The sequence below is a fragment of the Pseudophryne corroboree genome, chromosome 1 (assembly GCF_028390025.1).
Source record: "Pseudophryne corroboree isolate aPseCor3 chromosome 1, aPseCor3.hap2, whole genome shotgun sequence".
In the NCBI taxonomy this organism is placed as follows: Eukaryota; Metazoa; Chordata; class Amphibia; order Anura; family Myobatrachidae; genus Pseudophryne; species Pseudophryne corroboree.
The window spans coordinates 908,422,709-908,443,157 of NC_086444.1; the positions used below are offsets into that span (position 1 = coordinate 908,422,709).

At 39.6% G+C, this 20,449-nt stretch overlaps 1 protein-coding gene across 2 annotated transcripts; it reads left to right on the forward strand.

The window, feature by feature from the left end:
- Window positions 1–7,856: 7,856 nt before the first annotated feature.
- Window positions 7,857–15,111, forward strand: LOC134917315 (serine-rich adhesin for platelets-like). 2 transcript variants are annotated; one of them, XM_063920282.1, is made up of 6 exons: window positions 7,857–8,745; window positions 9,458–9,535; window positions 10,987–11,451; window positions 11,554–11,742; window positions 11,887–13,751; window positions 15,026–15,111. In XM_063920282.1, the coding sequence occupies exons 1-5, from the start codon at window positions 8,292–8,294 to the stop codon at window positions 13,740–13,742; spliced, it is 3,042 nt and encodes a 1,013-aa protein (XP_063776352.1). In that variant the 5' UTR covers window positions 7,857–8,291; the 3' UTR covers window positions 13,743–13,751; window positions 15,026–15,111. The 2 variants fall into 2 exon arrangements, with proteins under 2 accessions (XP_063776352.1, XP_063776353.1); XM_063920283.1 differs by having other exon boundaries at window positions 7,858–8,745; window positions 11,905–13,751.
- Window positions 15,112–20,449: the final 5,338 nt, after the last annotated feature.

The following is a 20,449-nucleotide window of genomic DNA, read 5'->3' on the forward strand; positions in this document are numbered from 1 at the left end:
TTTGTAAAGACCCGAGGTGCCGTGGACAAACCAAACGGCAGCGTCTGAAACTGATAGTGACAATTTTGTACAACGAACCTGAGGTACCCCTGGTGTGAGGGGTAAATTGGAACGTGGAGATACGCATCCTTGATGTCCAAGGATACCATAAAGTCCCCTTCTTCCAGGTTCGCTATCACTGCTCTGAGTGACTCCATCTTGAACTTGAACTTCTTTATGTACAGGTTCAAGGACTTCAGATTTAGAATAGGCCTTACCGAGCCATCCGGCTTCGGTACCACAAATAGAGTGGAATAATACCCCTTCCCTTGTTGTAGAAGAGGTACCTTGACTATCACCTGCTGAGAGTACAGCTTGTGAATGGCTTCCAAAACCGTCTCCCTTTCGGAAGGGGACGTTGGTAAAGCAGACTTCAGGAAACGGCGAGGTGGATCTGTCTCTAATTCCAACCTGTACCCCTGAGATATTATCTGCAGGATCCAGGGATCTACCTGCGAGTGAGCCCACTGCGCGCTGTAATTTTTGAGACGACCTCCCACCGTCCCCGAGTCCGCTTGAGAAGCCCCAGCGTCATGCTGAGGCTTTTGTAGAAGCCGGGGAGGGCTTCTGTTCCTGGGAAGGAGCTGCCTGTTGCTGTTTCTTCCCTCGACCTCTGCCTCGTGGCAGATATGAATAGCCCTTTGCTCTCTTATTTTTAAAGGAACGAAAGGGCTGCGGTTGAAAAGTCGGTGCCTTTTTCTGTTGGGGAGTGACTTGAGGTAGAAAGGTGGATTTCCCGGCTGTAGCCGTGGCCACCAAATCTGATAGACCGACTCCAAATAACTCCTCCCCTTTATACGGCAAAACTTCCATATGCCGTTTTGAATCCGCATCGCCTGTCCACTGTCGCGTCCATAAAGCTCTTCTGGCCGAAATGGACATAGCACTTACCCGTGATGCCAGTGTGCAGATATCCCTCTGTGCATCACGCATATAAAGAAATGCATCCTTTATTTGTTCTAACGACAGTAAAATATTGTCCCTGTCCAGGGTATCAATATTTTCAATCAGGGACTCTGACCAAACTACCCCAGCACTGCACATCCAGGCAGTCGCTATAGCTGGTCGTAGTATAACACCTGCATGTGTGTATATACTTTTTTGGATATTTTCCATCCTCCTATCTGATGGATCTTTAAGTGCGGCCGTCTCAGGAGAAGGTAACGCCACTTGTTTTGATAAGCGTGTTAGCGCCTTGTCCACCCTAGGAGGTGTTTCCCAGCGCTCCCTAACCTCTGGCGGGAAAGGGTATAATGCCAATAATTTCTTTGAAATTATCAGCTTTTTATCAGGGGCAACCCACGCTTCATCACACACGTCATTTAATTCTTCTGATTCAGGAAAAACTATAGGTAGTTTTTTCACACCCCACATAATACCCTGTTTAGTGGTACCTGTAGTATCAGCTAAATGTAACGCCTCCTTCATTGCCAAAATCATATAACGTGTGGCCCTACTGGAAAATACGGTTGATTCGTCACCACTGGAATCAGTGCCTGTGTCTGGGTCTGTGTCGACCGACTGAGGCAAAGGGCGTTTTACAGCCCCTGACGGTGTTTGAGGCGCCTGGACAGGCACTAATTGATTGTCCGGCCACCTCATGTCGTCAAACGACTGCTTTAGCGTGTTGACACTATCCCGTAATTCCATAAATAAAGGCATCCATTCTGGTGTCGACCCCCTAGGAGGGGGTCTGGGACGCGGTATCGATGTAGTGTTTGCAGACAGCACTTTGATCGGCAGCGCTAGATAGACAGACTGTTTAGGTCGACATGTACAAGGTAGACTTGGGTTTAAAGTCGATGTCATTTTAGTCGACAAACACATTAGTACGACGTGTAACTAATCGATTCATAAAGTTAGACATACCATTGTGTTCGGCATACGCATCCTAGACGGAACATATATCGACATTGAGAAGTCCGACAATATAAATAGTATGACAACTAAAAGATCGAACGATTATAGCATCGACTTAAATTAAGCTAGACAGTTAATAGGTCGACAGGTAAATGTTAGAAATTTAACATATCGAAATTAACAAAGCTAGACAGATATTAGATCGACAAATAAAAGGTCGACTCTTAGAACATCGACCTAAATTAAGCTAGACAGTTAATAGGTCGACAGGTAAATGTTAGAAATTTAACATATCGAAATTAACAAAGCTAGACAGATATTAGATCGACAAATAAAAGGTCGACTCTTAGAACATCGACTTAAATTAAGCTAGACAGTTAATAGGTCGACAGGTAAATGTTAGAAATTTAACATATCGAAATTAACAAAGGTAGACAGATATTAGATCGACAAATAAAAGGTCGACTCTTAGAACATCGACTTAAATAAAGCTAGACAGTTAATAGGTCGACAGGTAAATGTTAGAAATTTAACATATCGAAATTAACAAAGGTAGACAGATATTAGATCGACAAATAAAAGGTCGACTCTTAGAACATCGACTTAAATTAAGCTAGACAGTTAATAGGTCGACAGGTAAATGTTAGAAATTTAACGTATCGACATTAACAAAGCTATTGAGTGTGTGTGTGTGTGTGTGTGTGTGTGTGTGTGTGTGTCCTGCACCCCGCGATGACAGGGCGCCCTCATCAAGGCACAGCTGCAAGCCTTCACTGATGAGACGCCCATGGCTAGCCGCTAAACGGGACGCTCCTAGTCCTCCCCCACAAGGCATGGCACTACATGTCCCAGGCTGCCCTCTCACATCCCTGACAGCCCCAAGGTCTTCAAGCTATCCCTGCCTGGCAGCATGGGTTGGACAAGTAGTGAGTGTGTGGGAGTGAGTGTGTGGGAGTGAGTGTGTGTGTGTGTGTGTGTGTGTGTGTGTGTGTCCTGCACCCCGCGATGACAGGGCGCCCTCATCAAGGCACAGCTGCAAGCCTTCACTGATGAGACGCCCATGGCTAGCCGCTAAACGGGACGCTCCTAGTCCTCCCCCACAAGGCATGGCACTACATGTCCCAGGCTGCCCTCTCACATCCCTGACAGCCCCAAGGTCTTCAAGCTATCCCTGCCTGGCAGCATGGGTTGGACAAGTAGTGAGTGTGTGGGAGTGAGTGTGTGGGAGTGAGTGTGTGTGTGTGTGTGTGTGTGTGTGTGTCCTGCACCCCGCGATGACAGGGCGCCCTCATCAAGGCACAGCTGCAAGCCTTCACTGATGAGACGCCCATGGCTAGCCGCTAAACGGGACGCTCCTAGTCCTCCCCCACAAGGCATGGCACTACATGTCCCAGGCTGCCCTCTCACATCCCTGACAGCCCCAAGGTCTTCAAGCTATCCCTGCCTGGCAGCATGGGTTGGACAAGTAGTGAGTGTGTGGGAGTGAGTGTGTGGGAGTGAGTGTGTGTGTGTGTGTGTGTGTGTGTGTGTGTGTGTCCTGCACCCCGCGATGACAGGGCGCCCTCATCAAGGCACAGCTGCAAGCCTTCACTGATGAGACGCCCATGGCTAGCCGCTAAACGGGACGCTCCTAGTCCTCCCCCACAAGGCATGGCACTACATGTCCCAGGCTGCCCTCTCACATCCCTGACAGCCCCAAGGTCTTCAAGCTATCCCTGCCTGGCAGCATGGGTTGGACAAGTAGTGAGTGTGTGGGAGTGAGTGTGTGGGAGTGAGTGTGTGTGTGTGTGTGTGTGTGTGTGTGTGTGTCCTGCACCCCGCGATGACAGGGCGCCCTCATCAAGGCACAGCTGCAAGCCTTCACTGATGAGACGCCCATGGCTAGCCGCTAAACGGGACGCTCCTAGTCCTCCCCCACAAGGCATGGCACTACATGTCCCAGGCTGCCCTCTCACATCCCTGACAGCCCCAAGGTCTTCAAGCTATCCCTGCCTGGCAGCATGGGTTGGACAAGTAGTGAGTGTGTGGGAGTGAGTGTGTGGGAGTGAGTGTGTGTGTGTGTGTGTCCTGCACCCCGCGATGACAGGGCGCCCTCATCAAGGCACAGCTGCAAGCCTTCACTGATGAGACGCCCATGGCTAGCCGCTAAACGGGACGCTCCTAGTCCTCCCCCACAAGGCATGGCACTACATGTCCCAGGCTGCCCTCTCACATCCCTGACAGCCCCAAGGTCTTCAAGCTATCCCTGCCTGGCAGCATGGGTTGGACAAGTAGTGAGTGTGTGGGAGTGAGTGTGTGGGAGTGAGTGTGTGTGTGTGTGTGTGTGTGTGTGTGTCCTGCACCCCGCGATGACAGGGCGCCCTCATCAAGGCACAGCTGCAAGCCTTCACTGATGAGACGCCCATGGCTAGCCGCTAAACGGGACGCTCCTAGTCCTCCCCCACAAGGCATGGCACTACATGTCCCAGGCTGCCCTCTCACATCCCTGACAGCCCCAAGGTCTTCAAGCTATCCCTGCCTGGCAGCATGGGTTGGACAAGTAGTGAGTGTGTGGGAGTGAGTGTGTGGGAGTGAGTGTGTGTGTGTGTGTGTGTGTGTGTGTGTGTGTCCTGCACCCCGCGATGACAGGGCGCCCTCATCAAGGCACAGCTGCAAGCCTTCACTGATGAGACGCCCATGGCTAGCCGCTAAACGGGACGCTCCTAGTCCTCCCCCACAAGGCATGGCACTACATGTCCCAGGCTGCCCTCTCACATCCCTGACAGCCCCAAGGTCTTCAAGCTATCCCTGCCTGGCAGCATGGGTTGGACAAGGAGTGAGTGTGTGGGAGTGAGTGTGTGTGTGTGTGTGTGTGTGTGTGTGTGTGTGTGTGTCCTGCACCCCGCGATGACAGGGCGCCCTCATCAAGGCACAGCTGCAAGCCTTCACTGATGAGACGCCCATGGCTAGCCGCTAAACGGGACGCTCCTAGTCCTCCCCCACAAGGCATGGCACTACATGTCCCAGGCTGCCCTCTCACATCCCTGACAGCCCCAAGGTCTTCAAGCTATCCCTGCCTGGCAGCATGGGTTGGACAAGTAGTGAGTGTGTGGGAGTGAGTGTGTGGGAGTGAGTGTGTGTGTGTGTGTGTGTGTGTGTGTGTGTGTGTGTCCTGCACCCCGCGATGACAGGGCGCCCTCATCAAGGCACAGCTGCAAGCCTTCACTGATGAGACGCCCATGGCTAGCCGCTAAACGGGACGCTCCTAGTCCTCCCCCACAAGGCATGGCACTACATGTCCCAGGCTGCCCTCTCACATCCCTGACAGCCCCAAGGTCTTCAAGCTATCCCTGCCTGGCAGCATGGGTTGGACAAGTAGTGAGTGTGTGGGAGTGAGTGTGTGGGAGTGAGTGTGTGGGAGTGAGTGTGTGTGTCTGTCTGTGTGTGTGTGTGTGTGTGTGTGTGTGTGTGTATGTGTGTGTGTGTGTGTGTGTGTGTCTCTTGACAGCCATTCATGACAGCCCTTGTCACCCTGGCATTCATGAGACCTTGCTGGATGCTTTATGTTAAGCTAACACTAGTCCTTAAACTTTTCAAAAGGATTATATTTCCCCCCCCAAAAAAAAATAACTCATGCCAATAATTAAAAAGTCCAACGCCCTACCCCCTCAAACCAAACCCATTATTCAGCTTCCGATATCCAATTGGTTGGATATGATATATGTCAGATGATGCATTATCTTACCACACAGCTGAACCAATGAGAAACTTAGAATATTAGGCAGTAGGATGGTTTGTTTCACATTGATTATAAAAGCCAAGATCGACCCTTGCTTAGGCGCCATTTTGAGAACAGCGCTCATGAGTGTCAGCGTAAGTAATCTGTATTTACCCACTGCGCCAGAGACCACTAAACCGGGTATGCTGTATTCTATTGATTTTTTACAATAAGATAATTGTATTTCCTGTTAAGGTAAATTTCAAACTTTCATCTAATTCTATTCTTCACAGTTAGAAGAAAATATAGGTCGTTTCAGACAAATACAAAACACACACACTCTTTATAAATGTTTCCTCCTCAAGATCTACATAATACCGAGTTCACTATCACTAGCTGCTTGGTTTTTTTAGATTAACTCCTTCTGACAGTCAAATGCAGCAATCTACATTAATGTGTTACATCCATCTTAAAGATACCCTCTGCTAACCATACCACACCTCGGCCCTGCATCCATTACAACCAATCGTACTACAGTTACTGGAACAGTTTTATCTGGCTTTGTAAACTTATCTGGTTTTGTGATAACATAGCTGTGTTTTATTGCCGTTTTGCAGTCAGAGTGACTGACAGTACGTTCCCAATTACAAAATGGCGCCGATTAAACTCCATGCTTGGCTGCCTGTTCATCATGCTAAAGACATCTAGCATCACTGCACAGATACACAGCTATGTCACCCAACCCTTATCACATTGCAGAGCCCTGCAGGGTGTGGCAACTGTGTCTTGGATGTGAGGAAGGATTATTGTCACAACATACATTTGTGCTATCCCACATAGATAAATACACTAGGGATGACTATCGTTCATCTATGAATCAAATTAATTCAAGGTTTATGACCGATGTAGAATACTTTTCCCAGCGATGGTGGAGAACCTATGTTTTCTGTACATCACTATCTCAGCCTAAACCAATATTTATGTATGTTCTAAAAATATATATATATATATATATATATATATATATATATATATATATATATTTTTTTTTTATAACGATCGTAGTTTAGACCACAGCACCCGTGACTCACCACCCCTGATCTTTGATTGGTCAGCGGGTCTTTCATGGAAGCTAGGATGGCCATCTATGACTGAAACCATATATGGTCTCCCATAGCACAGTTAGGGGTCTATTCATGTAGCATTGAAAAGACCTTTTTTTGGCGGTAAACAGGGCTTTTCTCTGCCTACTGCAATTCACAGAGCGGGTTAACGTGTAGAAGTCTCTGACTTCTCCAGCGTTACCCCCGCTCTGTGCCTGAATCGCATCACCATACCTTTGAATGGTGAGTGCGATTCATGAAGGTGTGGAAAGCTCTGCTTTCCGCTTCTCCATGGAGTCCAGGTTCGCCATCTCAGGACGCCGTAACCTGAACTGTAGTGCGGAGACATCAGGGAAGCTCAATGCTTCCCCGATCACTGCTCTGCACCTCGCGCTGGCTCTGCCCCCCGACCTCACAGCAACTACTGCGGGCTGACGGGAGGTAAACACCCTGCGCATGCGCAAAGTGACCCTCCGCTGTACCCCGCGCATCGCTGGGAAGGACCGCTGGAGCAGACCTCACCGCAATAGCCCTAGACACCGCAGCGCATCGTCTTAAGGGTAAGTATACATTAATTGCTACTTATCACAGCTATACATCGCATCAAAGCAATGCGATGTGTAGTGATAAGTATCAATTATGTTTTCGTTTTCTGTATGAATAGACCCTTTAGTGACCATATTTGTCCACTCACACTTTTCACATCGCAGCTGAACACACCCATGGCCATCCCACTTAAAACACTGTTACTTGAGAAATAGTTATGCTGCTGATATTGATTTGGTATTGCCATGAGCGGTTATTTGTGCATTCAAGCAGTGCATACGCCCAGTGCGCTGCGTCCTGTGTCCGCAGTCACCGCCGCCTGCCCGCTCCCCGTCTGCAGCAGACGCCGTGGACTGTGTGGGCGTCCGCTGTAGCCGTCTCCAGTGACAGATACTAGAGGTCATTACTGACCTCTAGTGTCTGTACGTCGCTGCTATGGCAGAGATCTCATGACGTCTCTCCCATAGTGATCTATTCATGAAGCATTGAAAAGTGTGTTAAAGTGAGCCAGTGGAGAAGTTGTCCATGGCAACCAATCCGCTGATATGTATAATGTATAATATTTCATAAAAGAAAAAAAATATGAAAAAAAAAAATCTCAAACACGTTGTGATTCACAATGAAGGCAGGAAAGTGATCGTACCCTTATATTTGGTGTGAGCCGCAGGTGTTGAGAAAGCAGTAGGCTCCAGAGTTTAGAATCACAAATGTTACCCAAAGCATGCAGAGATTGTCCGTCTTGATTATGGAATAAGGCACAGCATGGCAAACCAACGCGTTTCTGGACTATGCTGTCCCTTTTTCAAGGTCTATATCAGGTTTGAATAATTTTAACATTGATGGGGAGAAACAGATGGTTTACTACCATCGATGGATGTTTCAAGGCTAGTGAATTATTTGGCATCTAAGTATCAGTGCATGGCTCCAGATAAATTGAAAACATAATTCTTAATTAATAAATGATTAATAGAAAAAAATTATAGAACATATATATAGAATTATTTAGTAAATCTTTGTCTTTATTTAGATTGTCTTAGTTTTAAAAAATGGCAGAGGGTGGTAGCAGAAAACGAACCTCACTTACTCAAGATGAAGCTGAAACATCTCACAGTCAGAAGAGTCACAGTGATGCTTCTCATGATGAATATGAATCTCCTGATGAAGGAAGCATCCACAGGGCCCCAAAGTTCACAGATGATGAAACAGACACCCTCATTGACCAAGTTATTCATCATACATGTCAGCTATTTGGTCCCGAAGCTTTTAATGTACACCAGAAATTTAAAAATAATACTTGGGAAGAAATAGCAAAATCTGTGTCTACAGCTCGAGATATACATCGAACTCCTGAAAGCTGCAAAAAGAGACTACGTGACTGTAAGAGGAAGACAAATCATAAAATAAAGTGTAGAAGAAAACTCCAAAAGGTTTGGGAGAAAAAACTAGAAGAGCACTTTAGAATGGTACAAGATGACGAGAGGCCACCCACTGGTTCCCAGGGTAACTATTTTACAAACTATAAATATGTATATAACTATATCTAGATAGATAGATAGATAGATAGATAGATAGATAGATAGATATATTAGCGTATTGTCCATGAAAAATATCAATCCACCAGATGTGTGTGTGTCTATATCTATATACACACAAACATAGGTGGAGTATGCCATAGCCCAATATCAATCAATAAAATAAAAAATGTTTACACATATATTTTAATGGGAGAGTAAGATAGTGAAAAATTTCTTTTATGATGGCAAATGTGAAAATAATTATTTTAATACACAACATTATAAAGAAAATTACATAAATTGACCTTCAGGCTGTTTGTATAATGTGTATATGAAACAAATTAATTGTGTAAATATACACACACTTTGTTTAATGCACAAAGTATGTTAAAAAATTGTATAAAATGACCTTACGGGTTTGTGTATAATGTGTATATTAAACATAAATGCACTCTGTGCTTCAATTTGGACACCATCGCCATGCGATCTCATTATGATATGCAGTTAGTACAAATACTTTCAAATTGTATATCCAAATTAGTACCTGAACCCATCATTTAGGATAAGGTTTACTCAATGTGTGTGTGTGTGTGTGTGTGTGTGTGTGTGTGTGTGTGTGTGTGTGTGTGTGTGTGTGTGTGATATTAAAATGTTTAGTAACTGTAATATTTTTATTTTATTTTTTATATTTGCTAAAGAACTTAAGGTTGCTCAAGAAAAAAATCAAAAGAAAACACATAAGAAAAAGCAGAAGAATTTGGAAGAGCAACAGTCTGGTAAAAAATTTAAAACAAAAGTAAAAACGTTACAACTAAACAGTAAATAATGTTTGCAATATTGTATGATGTTATATCGTGAGTTAGATAATAAATAGTTTATGTAAGATATTTCAAAATATAGTGCATATGAAAACATATACTGTTAATTTCTTTGTTCTATTGAGCCAAAATAAATACTTTGGTCATAATTAAAAATCAATGTAATTTTTTTTTTTAAATACATATATAATTATTAGCTGAAAAAAATAGTTAATTGCTAAGTAAATGCTAGTATAATCAAAATAAATTAATTAAATTAAAATCTCTTACTTATGTCTCTCGTTTTATCAACGAGATATACCAAAAGTTAACTGATTACTTTGTAATTGATTATCAATAATTACACTTATAAAGGACATTCTACGAACGCTGCTGCCGCCAATGGGTAAAATTGCAGGCGCAAAGGAGAATTATGCCATTCTTTGTCAGCCCAATCCTGCTGCTGATGCTACTCTTCTAAATGCTGTAAATGTGTGGACTACAGGCAACCCTCACTATGTTATATATGTAAGATATCCGAACTTAATTTTTTCATGTAGGAGGTCATTAGGTAGATAAACATTGATTGGGCTACTAAAAGTCAACATTTATTATGTAGACATGGTCATTAGATTGACATGAGAAATAAGTAGACCTGAGTCCAACCTTCTTAATTTAATTAGTTATTTTTCTTCCTATTTAAGGATCAACTTGGACAACAATTGGGAATGGGAACCTGCAAATAATACAGCGGTAGCTGAGCTAGGCACCTTACACAACACATCACTTAACGAGGAATGTGAGAACAAAAACAGAATTAAAAACCCATGTTGAAATTTTTTACTATATAACTAAGTACCGACAACCCTTCTCCATACACTTATGTCTTGTCACTATTCATCCACGCAAGGCCGACCAGTAATGATTTTTAACTGTCACCCCCTTACCGGCCACACAGATAAGTGTTAGAGCTTTGTATTAGACTCACCTTTTTTTTTTACAGATTTTTAGTCAAATATTTCCACAGTGTGTTGTAAATTGCTACCTACTTTCCTGAGTTAGCGTTGAACCTAAAAACATACACACATGCTATCTAGCATCTTATTCTAATTTTATAAACATGCCCTCCTACTGTAAAATAATATTGTGCTAGCTATAATGTTTTACCCTATGTTGTAGAAATAAATCAAAAATTGGATTAGAAGCTATATTATTGAGCCAAAAAGGCTTTTTTTCTGTTGTAATAAAATAATAATAATAAATATAATAAAATATTATATGTATTAAAAAATATTAGTAAAAAAATATAAGTAAATACATTTTTGAGGTATGCTTTACACAGTTTTATAATGCTAGAAATATTGTAATGTCTATCAAATATTATGTATTTATATGTATGCAATGTTAAATATACCTATTATTTATTTCAGGTTCCTTTACAACAATTTCAAGGAAAGTTTCTTTTTCTGAAACAAAAACAGTTATGACAGACAATTTTCCTCCAACTGCGGATGAACCATCAGTGATGCCACATATTTTAACATTGGACAATCCTTCCATGGTGGACGAACCATCAATGCTGCATCATGATGCAACAGCGGACCATGCTACCATGTTGGACCAACCATCAATGCTGCAACATACTTCGATAGTGGATGATACTTCCTTTGTGGCCGAACCATCAATGCTGAAACATTCGGCAAGAGTGGATGATCATTCCACGGCGGACCAAACATCAATGATGCAAGAATATTCTTCTGTGGTTCAAAGTTCCACTACGGTAGAGACTTCCACGGTAAATGAAACATCCATGAGGCAAGAACAATCAACAATGGATGATCCTTTCATGGAGGAAGAAAATTCAACCATGCTAAACCCTTTAATGTTAGATAAAGGTATTTATTTTGATCAATATAATTAAAATGTACTATCATTGATATTCAATATGGTTAAAAACTATGTTTAAGATTAATGGTATTTATCTATTATGTTTTAAGCCATAGAAAGCAACATGGTGACTGCCACACAGACACAGGATAACATTAATGAGGAGCCTGTATTGCACAGCCAGAAAAGTAATATTGATACAGAAGATACCAACCAGGTGGAATTGAATGCAGAGACTGCACATTCTAGTGTAATTGACCATGGTCTTCAAGACCAATTCCTGGACTCTACAAATCAAGGTAAATTTTTTTAATGTATAAAACATAGATTTTAATGAGATCCACTATCATTAATAGATACTGGTTTTTTTATAACTTGATTTTTTGGTTCTTCTAACTATACTTAATAAATTGTCTGTAAATTGATGTATTAACTGTACCTAGAACTTTTTATACACACAGAATGTGACGTTAGCAGATCACAAACCATTAGCCAACAGGATTCTTTAAAGGAAACCATGCAGCTAATTGAGAGGAATAGAAATGAAGAAATGAAAAAAATTGAACATCAAATAAATCAGCTGAATAATAATATACAGATTCTCAACACAACACAAAGACAACAGAATCAAGCACTTGTCACTCTTGCAAATTTTTACGATCATCTTGTTTCATCACAGAATGTGGCAGCAATCAACTACCAACAGATGCAGCACAGTATAAATCAAATGCTAGCATGGCAGTATGAGACTATTACCATCACACGCATGATTTCCACTTTCATGCAACTGTTGACAGAAGAAAGACAAAGAATGTCCAGATCAGATAATCCTTCTTGTATATCCAATGCTACAGCAGGAACCTTTGTATCCAGCTGTACACGTGGAGACTATGTAACAAGCTCTACACACAGAGAGTATGCAACGAGCGCTGCACCTGGAACCTATCTATACACCACTTTACCAGGAGAATCTGTATCCACCCCTGCAGCAGGAACAGATGTATCCACCACTTTACCAGGACCCTATGTATCCACCACTGCAACAGTAACCTATGTATCCACCACTTTACCAGTATACTCTGTATCCACTGCTGCAGCAAGTACCAATGTTTCCACCACTTTAACAGGACCATATGCATCCTACACTTTACCAGGACCCTATGTATCCACCACTGCAGCAGGACCCTATCTATCCACTACTTTAACAGGACCCTATGTATCCTCGACATTATCAGAACCCTATGTATCCATCCCTGCACCAAGACCCTATGTATCCACTACTTTAACAGGACCCTATGTATCCTCGACATTATCAGGACCCTATGTATCCATACGTGAAACAGGACCCTGTGTATCCTCCACTTTTGCAGGACCCTATGCATCCATCCCTGCACCAAGACCCTATGTATCCACCACTGCAACAGAACCCTATGTATGCACGACTGTAACAGGACACTATGTATCCTCAACTTTAGCAGAACCCTATGTATCCATCCCTGCATCAAGACCCTATGTATCCACTACTTTTACAGGACCCTATGTATCCTCCACTTCAGCAGGACCCTATGTATCCACCACTGCAACAGAACCCTCTGTATCCACGACTATAACAGGACACTATGTATCCTCAATTTTAGCAGAACCCTATGTATCCATCCCTGCATCAAGACCCTATGTATCCACTACTTTTACAGGACCCTATGTATCCTCCACTTCAGCAGGACCCTATGTATCCACCACTGCAACAGAACCCTCTGTATCCACGACTGTAACAGGACACTATGTATCCTCAATTTTAGCAGAACCCTATGTATCCATCCCTGCATCAAGACCCTATGTATCCACTACTTTTACAGGACCCTATGTATCCTCCACTTTATCAGGACCCTATGTATACAACAACTTACATGGAGACTATGTATCCACTGCTTATAGAGGCCTCAATGTATCCACCACTGCACCAGGGCCCTATTTATTGAAGCCAAAACCAGGACACTCAGAATCCACTACTGGACAAATTGCCTCAGAATCCACCGCTGACTCAGGACCCTCAGAATCCACCGCTGCAACAGGAAAGTATAAATCCACCGCTGCACCTGTACCCTCTGAATACAGCCCTGAAAACACAAATTTGAGAAGCATAGCTGTAGCATCAGAAGTGCATTCAAGATTGCAATTGGCTTATCGACCTAGCTCAAGCTATGATGAGAATATGGATCTTCGAGTCAGATTAGAGCGTGCAAATATTCAAATTCAACATTGGAAGAGACAGGAAGCTAACGATGAGGATGAAGCTTAAATATTAAAGGTAATTAATAAATGTATATAGATTGCATTATCAGATAACTAAATATGGTGAGACATATGTGCTATGCTTTTTTTGAAAAACGTAACATAAAAAATGTGTTTCCTCAAGATAACAAATGTGCCCTACTCAACGATCATCATCCTGCACTTAAAAAATCCTACATATAACACTAACATTTATTATTTTTAATTAGTTTTAGCCATAGGCTTCTTATTCAAATTGTGAGTTTGAATCACCAAACTCAATAGGAAACTAAGTTAATCCTACATTGATTTTCTATTGTAATTTTGTGTATGGTTTGTAAATTTTTCAAAAAAAAAACATCATTTGATTTACTTTGGATACAGTCTTAGCAGAGTGTTATAGGCTACAAGTTTAGACATCACAAGAGTGGAGTATAAGCAAAATGCTGGCATGTAGCATACAAATATCTTTGTTTTATGTAGAGGACCAGAGCTCTGGAAACACACATGTAGACAAAGTTGCCTGAAATATAAAAGGAAAACAAATAAAAAAAGAGTAAAGACATAAGGAAGAAGAGTGTTAAACAGGATATAATAAACTTTTAAATATATGTAGATATTTTCAAGTTATTTGGACAGAAATCTGTCCCTGAAGAAGGGGATTTTTAACAAAACATGTAGGCAATAAAGGGACACTTTTTGCATCATTGAATACGGCAGTGTGAGTGCAGCCGATTACCTTTCATCTACATAGTCATCTTATGCCAAGCTGACGAGGAGGTCACTGCAGCATATTGTATTTATTGTTTGGAGCACAGTACAAACTGACACTATATATATATATATATATATATATATATATATATATACATACATCAAACATCGGCACCGCAGACTAATAAATTAAACTCAGACATACGGCATTGCTTTGTCCAAGAAATGCATTCTTTCAGAATGTATTTTATTAGTCAGTAGTGCTTCCATTGAATGGTGATTTTTGCAATATTTTGGGGTTGTTTGGACATGATAATTTTGTCTGTGCCGTGAAACATAATTTATGATGGAACCCATTACTATAGTGCTTGTATATCTTTAACTTAACCATTGCTAATACAAATGATGGAAAAATCTTCGGTGCACTACTGATCTAGAGTCACAATGAGAAATATATATTGTAATATTTTATTATAATTAGGGTTGTTACCTTTAAACCTTGCATTTCTTTTAAAATGAAGACTACAGTTAAAGATAAGGTGGACAAAAGTATGGAAATTAACTTTCAAGAACTTACCTGTTTTACTTCATTTTTAGATATGTCACAAACGGTCTTGCGAGCCAGGGTGAAGGAACTGAAGACAGAGGGATACAGAGTCATCCATGTGTCCTGTTTGAAAAGACAAATCGATAATAGGAATATACTTTCTGAGATACTTCAAGTCGTGCATTCCTGAAAATGTTCTAAATTTATTTTGTTTTGTTTTGGTTTGTTCATGTTGGTGGGGTTCACATACTAATATGTTCAAGATAAAAATAGAGAAAATATATGTACAGACACATATTCCATATTACAGTGATTGTTCATGCATATATATATAATTTATATTCTAATAATATCCCAAAAAAATTATTGCAAGTTTTGTATTGTTAATAATTTGCATTTGCTTAACAATGCATTTATATATTCAAAAAATATATACAAAAGATTTGCGCTCTAAAATACACACACTATATGTAGTTGGATTCAGGCGGCTGCTCACCAGTTGTGGGCGGGCTGCCCCAACAATGGATCAAAGTGAGTGTGAAAAAAGAAAGAGTGGGAGCGCAGAATGAATCCAATATATTGTTTTATTTAAAATATTAATATGTCATCCACATAAAAATGCAGTACATGAACTAGCCTCAGAAAAAACAATTGATATTATATAAATGTAAACGAGACTGCCATATCTCCTGAACAAATATGAATAAAAAACCTTTAATAAACCCTAGTTAGGGCTGCATTAATGCTTCATGAAAATCAGCCGTGCGTCCACGAGCTGAAATGATTGTAAAAAGGAGACTGCTAAAAAGTGCCTCTGTTATAAGTCACTGTCCTCCTTATACACAATAGAATCTCATTGGTAGAGAGTGTCCCAGTACTGGACTTGCGGACAACCGTGCTGTAGTATTCTGTGGCAAATGGATAGTGATGGTCAAATTCTATTTGTGGTATATCACCTGATGTAGAAGCCTCTCCGTCAAAGGCGCTGTACTGAGCCGGGTTTGCTGGGGCTCTGTGCAGTGAACGTACAGCTGGTCTCGTCACCGGTGTACCATCCAGATGAACACGGTAGTTTAATTCTGCTGAAGGATGCTGTACCAGTCTGGATATGCAACAGTGTAAAAATACTGGAGCAGCAGATTCTCCGTCCGCTGGTGTAAAAATCCGTATTAATTGCGGCTACGGTCCACTCGATGCATGCGGCTCACAGGGTGTCAGGAGAATATAGCAGTCCAAATGAGGTCCTTCAAAGGAGTACCTTTGAAATGAAATAAAATTCATTTCCTTCTGATGAAACGGCCAGCGTTGTGGGACGAGAAACGCGTTAAGGTACTCCTTTGAAGTACCTCATTTGGACTGCTATATTCTCTTAACACCCTGTGACCCGCATGCATCCAGTGGACCGTAGCCGCAATTAATACAGATTTTTCCACCAGCGGACGGAGAATCTGCTGCTCCAGTATTTTTACACTGTTGCATATCCAGACTGGTACAGCATCCTTCAGCAGAATTAAACTACCGTGTTCATCTGGATGGTACACCGGTGACGAGACCAGCTGTACGTTCACTGCACAGAGCCCCAGCAAACCCGGCTCAGTACAGCGCCTTTGACGGAGAGGCTTCTACATCAGGTGATATACCACAAATAGAATTTGACCATCACTATCCATTTGCCACATAATACTACAGCACGGTTGTCCGCAAGTCCAGTACTGGGACACTCTCTACCAATGAGATTCTATTGTGTATAAGGAGGACAGTGACTTATAACAGAGGCACTTTTTAGCAGTCTCCTTTTTACAATCATTTCAGCTCGTGGACGCACGGCTGATTTTCATGAAGCATTAATGCAGCCCTAACTAGGGTTTATTAAAGGATTTTTATTCATATTTGTTCAGGAGATATGGCAGTCTCGTTTACATTTATATAATATCAATTGTTTTTTCTTAGGCTAGTTCATGTACTGCATTTTTATGTGGATGACATATTAATATTTTAAATAAAATAATATATTGGATTCATTCTGCGCTCCCACTATTTATATATTCTAATTGTATTTGCAATAATATTTGAATAGATTACCAATCGGAACATATTTGTGTGTTTAATGTACACATTACACAAATTTGCTTCCAAACTCGCAAAATAGTAAATTTTTAATATTGATATATAAAAAATTGGAATTGGAAATTAAAATTATGAAGGTAAGGATGGGATCAGATTAGCAAATATATATGGTTCTTTGATGGCGTAAACCATCTAGCCAATTGACGCTATCATCATTTCCCATGTTTCCCTCAAAGACATACACGCGTATGTATTTCCCACATATTGCGTCATTTAAGTTTTAGGGTGCTGTAAGTATGAGGAATAATAATAAAAACAATAAGCTAACATAGTATTTTCAATGAATAAAACTTTTATTTTCTAAAGGGTGAACTTTGAACAGGTTAACATATTATAACTGGTAATAGATTTATAAATAAATCTTGAAAAAAATATATTGTATATGTTTCTATAATAAAGATTAATAAGAATAATATCACCGCATCAGATTATGTTATGTAGGATCAAGATGGTTTTCATATTCTTTGTTGTGGATTCATTGTGGATCAAGTTTCTTTTCCTGTATTGAAAAAAAAATAGTCATACACTGTGTGCACAAACAATGATGATTCAATAAAAAAATTTAAAAAAGGAATTTTTTTTACGTGTTTTCTATATAATAATATAAAAACAAAAAAAAAATTTTTTTTCATATTTGTTAATCTAAGAGTAATTTTTTTTTAGTTTACATTAAGGGTAAAAATCTGTCAACTTTAATACCCAAACATTGAGAGATATTACACAGTTTTATTAGTATTGTATAATTTTATTATTGTACTATATTTTGGTAAATATACACAGTTTCTGAAGAAGATGTGGAAATACTATTGCCATCCTAATCTGACAGTGTTTATATTAATGATGGATAAAAATTACGAACATTTGATTTTGGTTATTGTTTAAAATAATTCAATAGGAAAATGTTAAATATATTGCTGTCATAACAATATAGTTAAATATGATATTTTTTCAAATAAATATATTCAGTTGAATAATATTTTATTGTTATGTAATATTAACAATAGAGAGTGGATCCATACTAGGCATTTCCAAAGTTAGAGATATGGTCCTGTGTAGTAATATATATATTAGTGTATAGGTAAAGCAAATATGTTCATTTTAGATATGTTAATATTTTTAAAGGTACATGATTCCAGGATTCATGTTAGAAGTACAATTTAGTTTAGAATTATAATTAAATAAAAAAAAAGGAATGAATCTAAAAATGAAGATATGGATATCAGACATTTCAAAGGTCATAACAGTTAACAAGATTATGTAAGAAATAAATTAAAAATATTATTTAATGTATGTAATATGTTTTGTTAAGAGCTGATTAAAGTACGTAAACAGGCTAAATATAAAAATGATAAAAACTGTTTCAATAGGTATAGTTACCGCAAAACCAAATAATGAGGAGTCCTAATCAGCGGATTGCAGTTGATTGGAAGGGCAAACAAGATAACTAGTTTAGGTGAAAAAAAAATATAATTAACAATGTCAAGATTAAACTATTACATTAGAACAGATGATTAAGGTACATAAATAGAAGACAAATTATCTACATCAAATTGTTTTAAAATGCATATTACCTGGAAAGTAATAAGGAGAAAAAATCTTCTTTGGCTTGCAGATGATGATTGGGAGGTCAGAACAGTAAACTAATTTAAAAAAATTGAGTAAATATATTAGCAATGCAGAAAAGTTAGCAAATGTTTAGAATAGTTGATATGCACTTTGAAATTGTATACAATTTAGAGAGCAATATTAAGGGGGGTACTCATGGAGAGATCCATGGCTAAAATCTAATCAATCTGACTAGATTGATTAGATTTTCTGCACATATCACTCGTGTGTAGCCCCCTCTGCGATAGCGATGCGCGGTGACGAACATCGCTATCGCTGCTGCTAGATTGAGCCTGCATGCAGACCATTACAGTTACATCAATTTAGAGTTAGTGTCTACTATACTATATTGACATTTGTGTGCTAATAAATTCTTTATAATTTAAAAAAATAATCAAATTTAAGGGAAGGGGGTATTGCTTGTTTGAGAAATGAGGTGTAACAATGTAAGATTGTTATTAACCAATCATAATATTTAGTATGTTACATGCACAAGAAAACATTAATAATTTAATTAATACCTATCACTGTTTTGCATTTTTACAGTTTATACATAAATTAGAATTTATCTCATTGTGTTAAAAACAGTTATTTCATAAGGATAAGGCCAGGATAACACAGCATGTGTCTAAATGAGTTATGGAACCACAGCATACTGCATGCCTTTAAACTTTTTTTTTATTATAGTGATGCCAACACTGTGGCAGTGCATGCTGGGTAGTTTAGTTACACAGAAGTTGGTGAGACAAAGGTTGCCTAACCATTACCTAGTCCATGGTTTCCTTCGGCATTTTAAATACACCTCCCAGCAAGCATGGACAACATGTTTAAATATAATAAAAGCAAACCTGTGAGAGTGCATGCTGGGATGTTTATTTCAACAGCAAATGGAGAACCACAGCATGTACACCATGAATTAGGCAAATAAAAAAATCTAACCGTTGCAGTAAAAATAGGATTTCAAAAATGGTGCAACCAAATATATATATATATTTGTTTTGATATAGAAAATATTGTAAATCTGTTTGATAAACAATATAATTGTTTTAATTGAAGAATATTAATAAAATTTATGTTAAAATTAATGAAGGGAAACTTTATGAAAAACATTACATGGGTACAACTGTGCTAAACTGAAATGGGAAACCATTATATTTTAAATCTTTAAAATATAGCTAGAGATTTTTGATTGATGTATATTTTAGAATGGAAAACATAATGTAGAAAATACTTGAATAATAGTTAATTTCTATAATTATAAAAATTCTACTTACCAGTAATGATAGCACCCGAAAATTCAATATGTGAAAAGTGGTTTTTTTTTTATGGTATTTTAAATGATTGAAAGTCAACTAATGAAAAATAAACCATAGAAAATATGAAACTTAACTTTAAAATGAAAAAATAACTATGTTTAGAATTAGTTTTAAAGTTACTCCAACTTGAGATGGAAGGCAATGGCATTTAGAAATTCCATCAAATCTATGAAACCAAGTTGGGCAAAACATTTCTGTAGTGCATCTTCTCGAGCAGTATTTTCACGTTTGGTTGGTGTTCGGGCAACATTAAAGGTTACTTTTTCAATGAGCTTGGTGGTCATTTGTTGCTCCTTGTGAAGATAGGAGATAAGTTTGTAGACTCCAAACTTTTTCTCTCCCAGGAGAATATTCCATCTCCTGTGCCATCCTTCCAACTTATTTTGGGTCCTTGGAATCCCACCAACCATATTGTCATGCACTGAC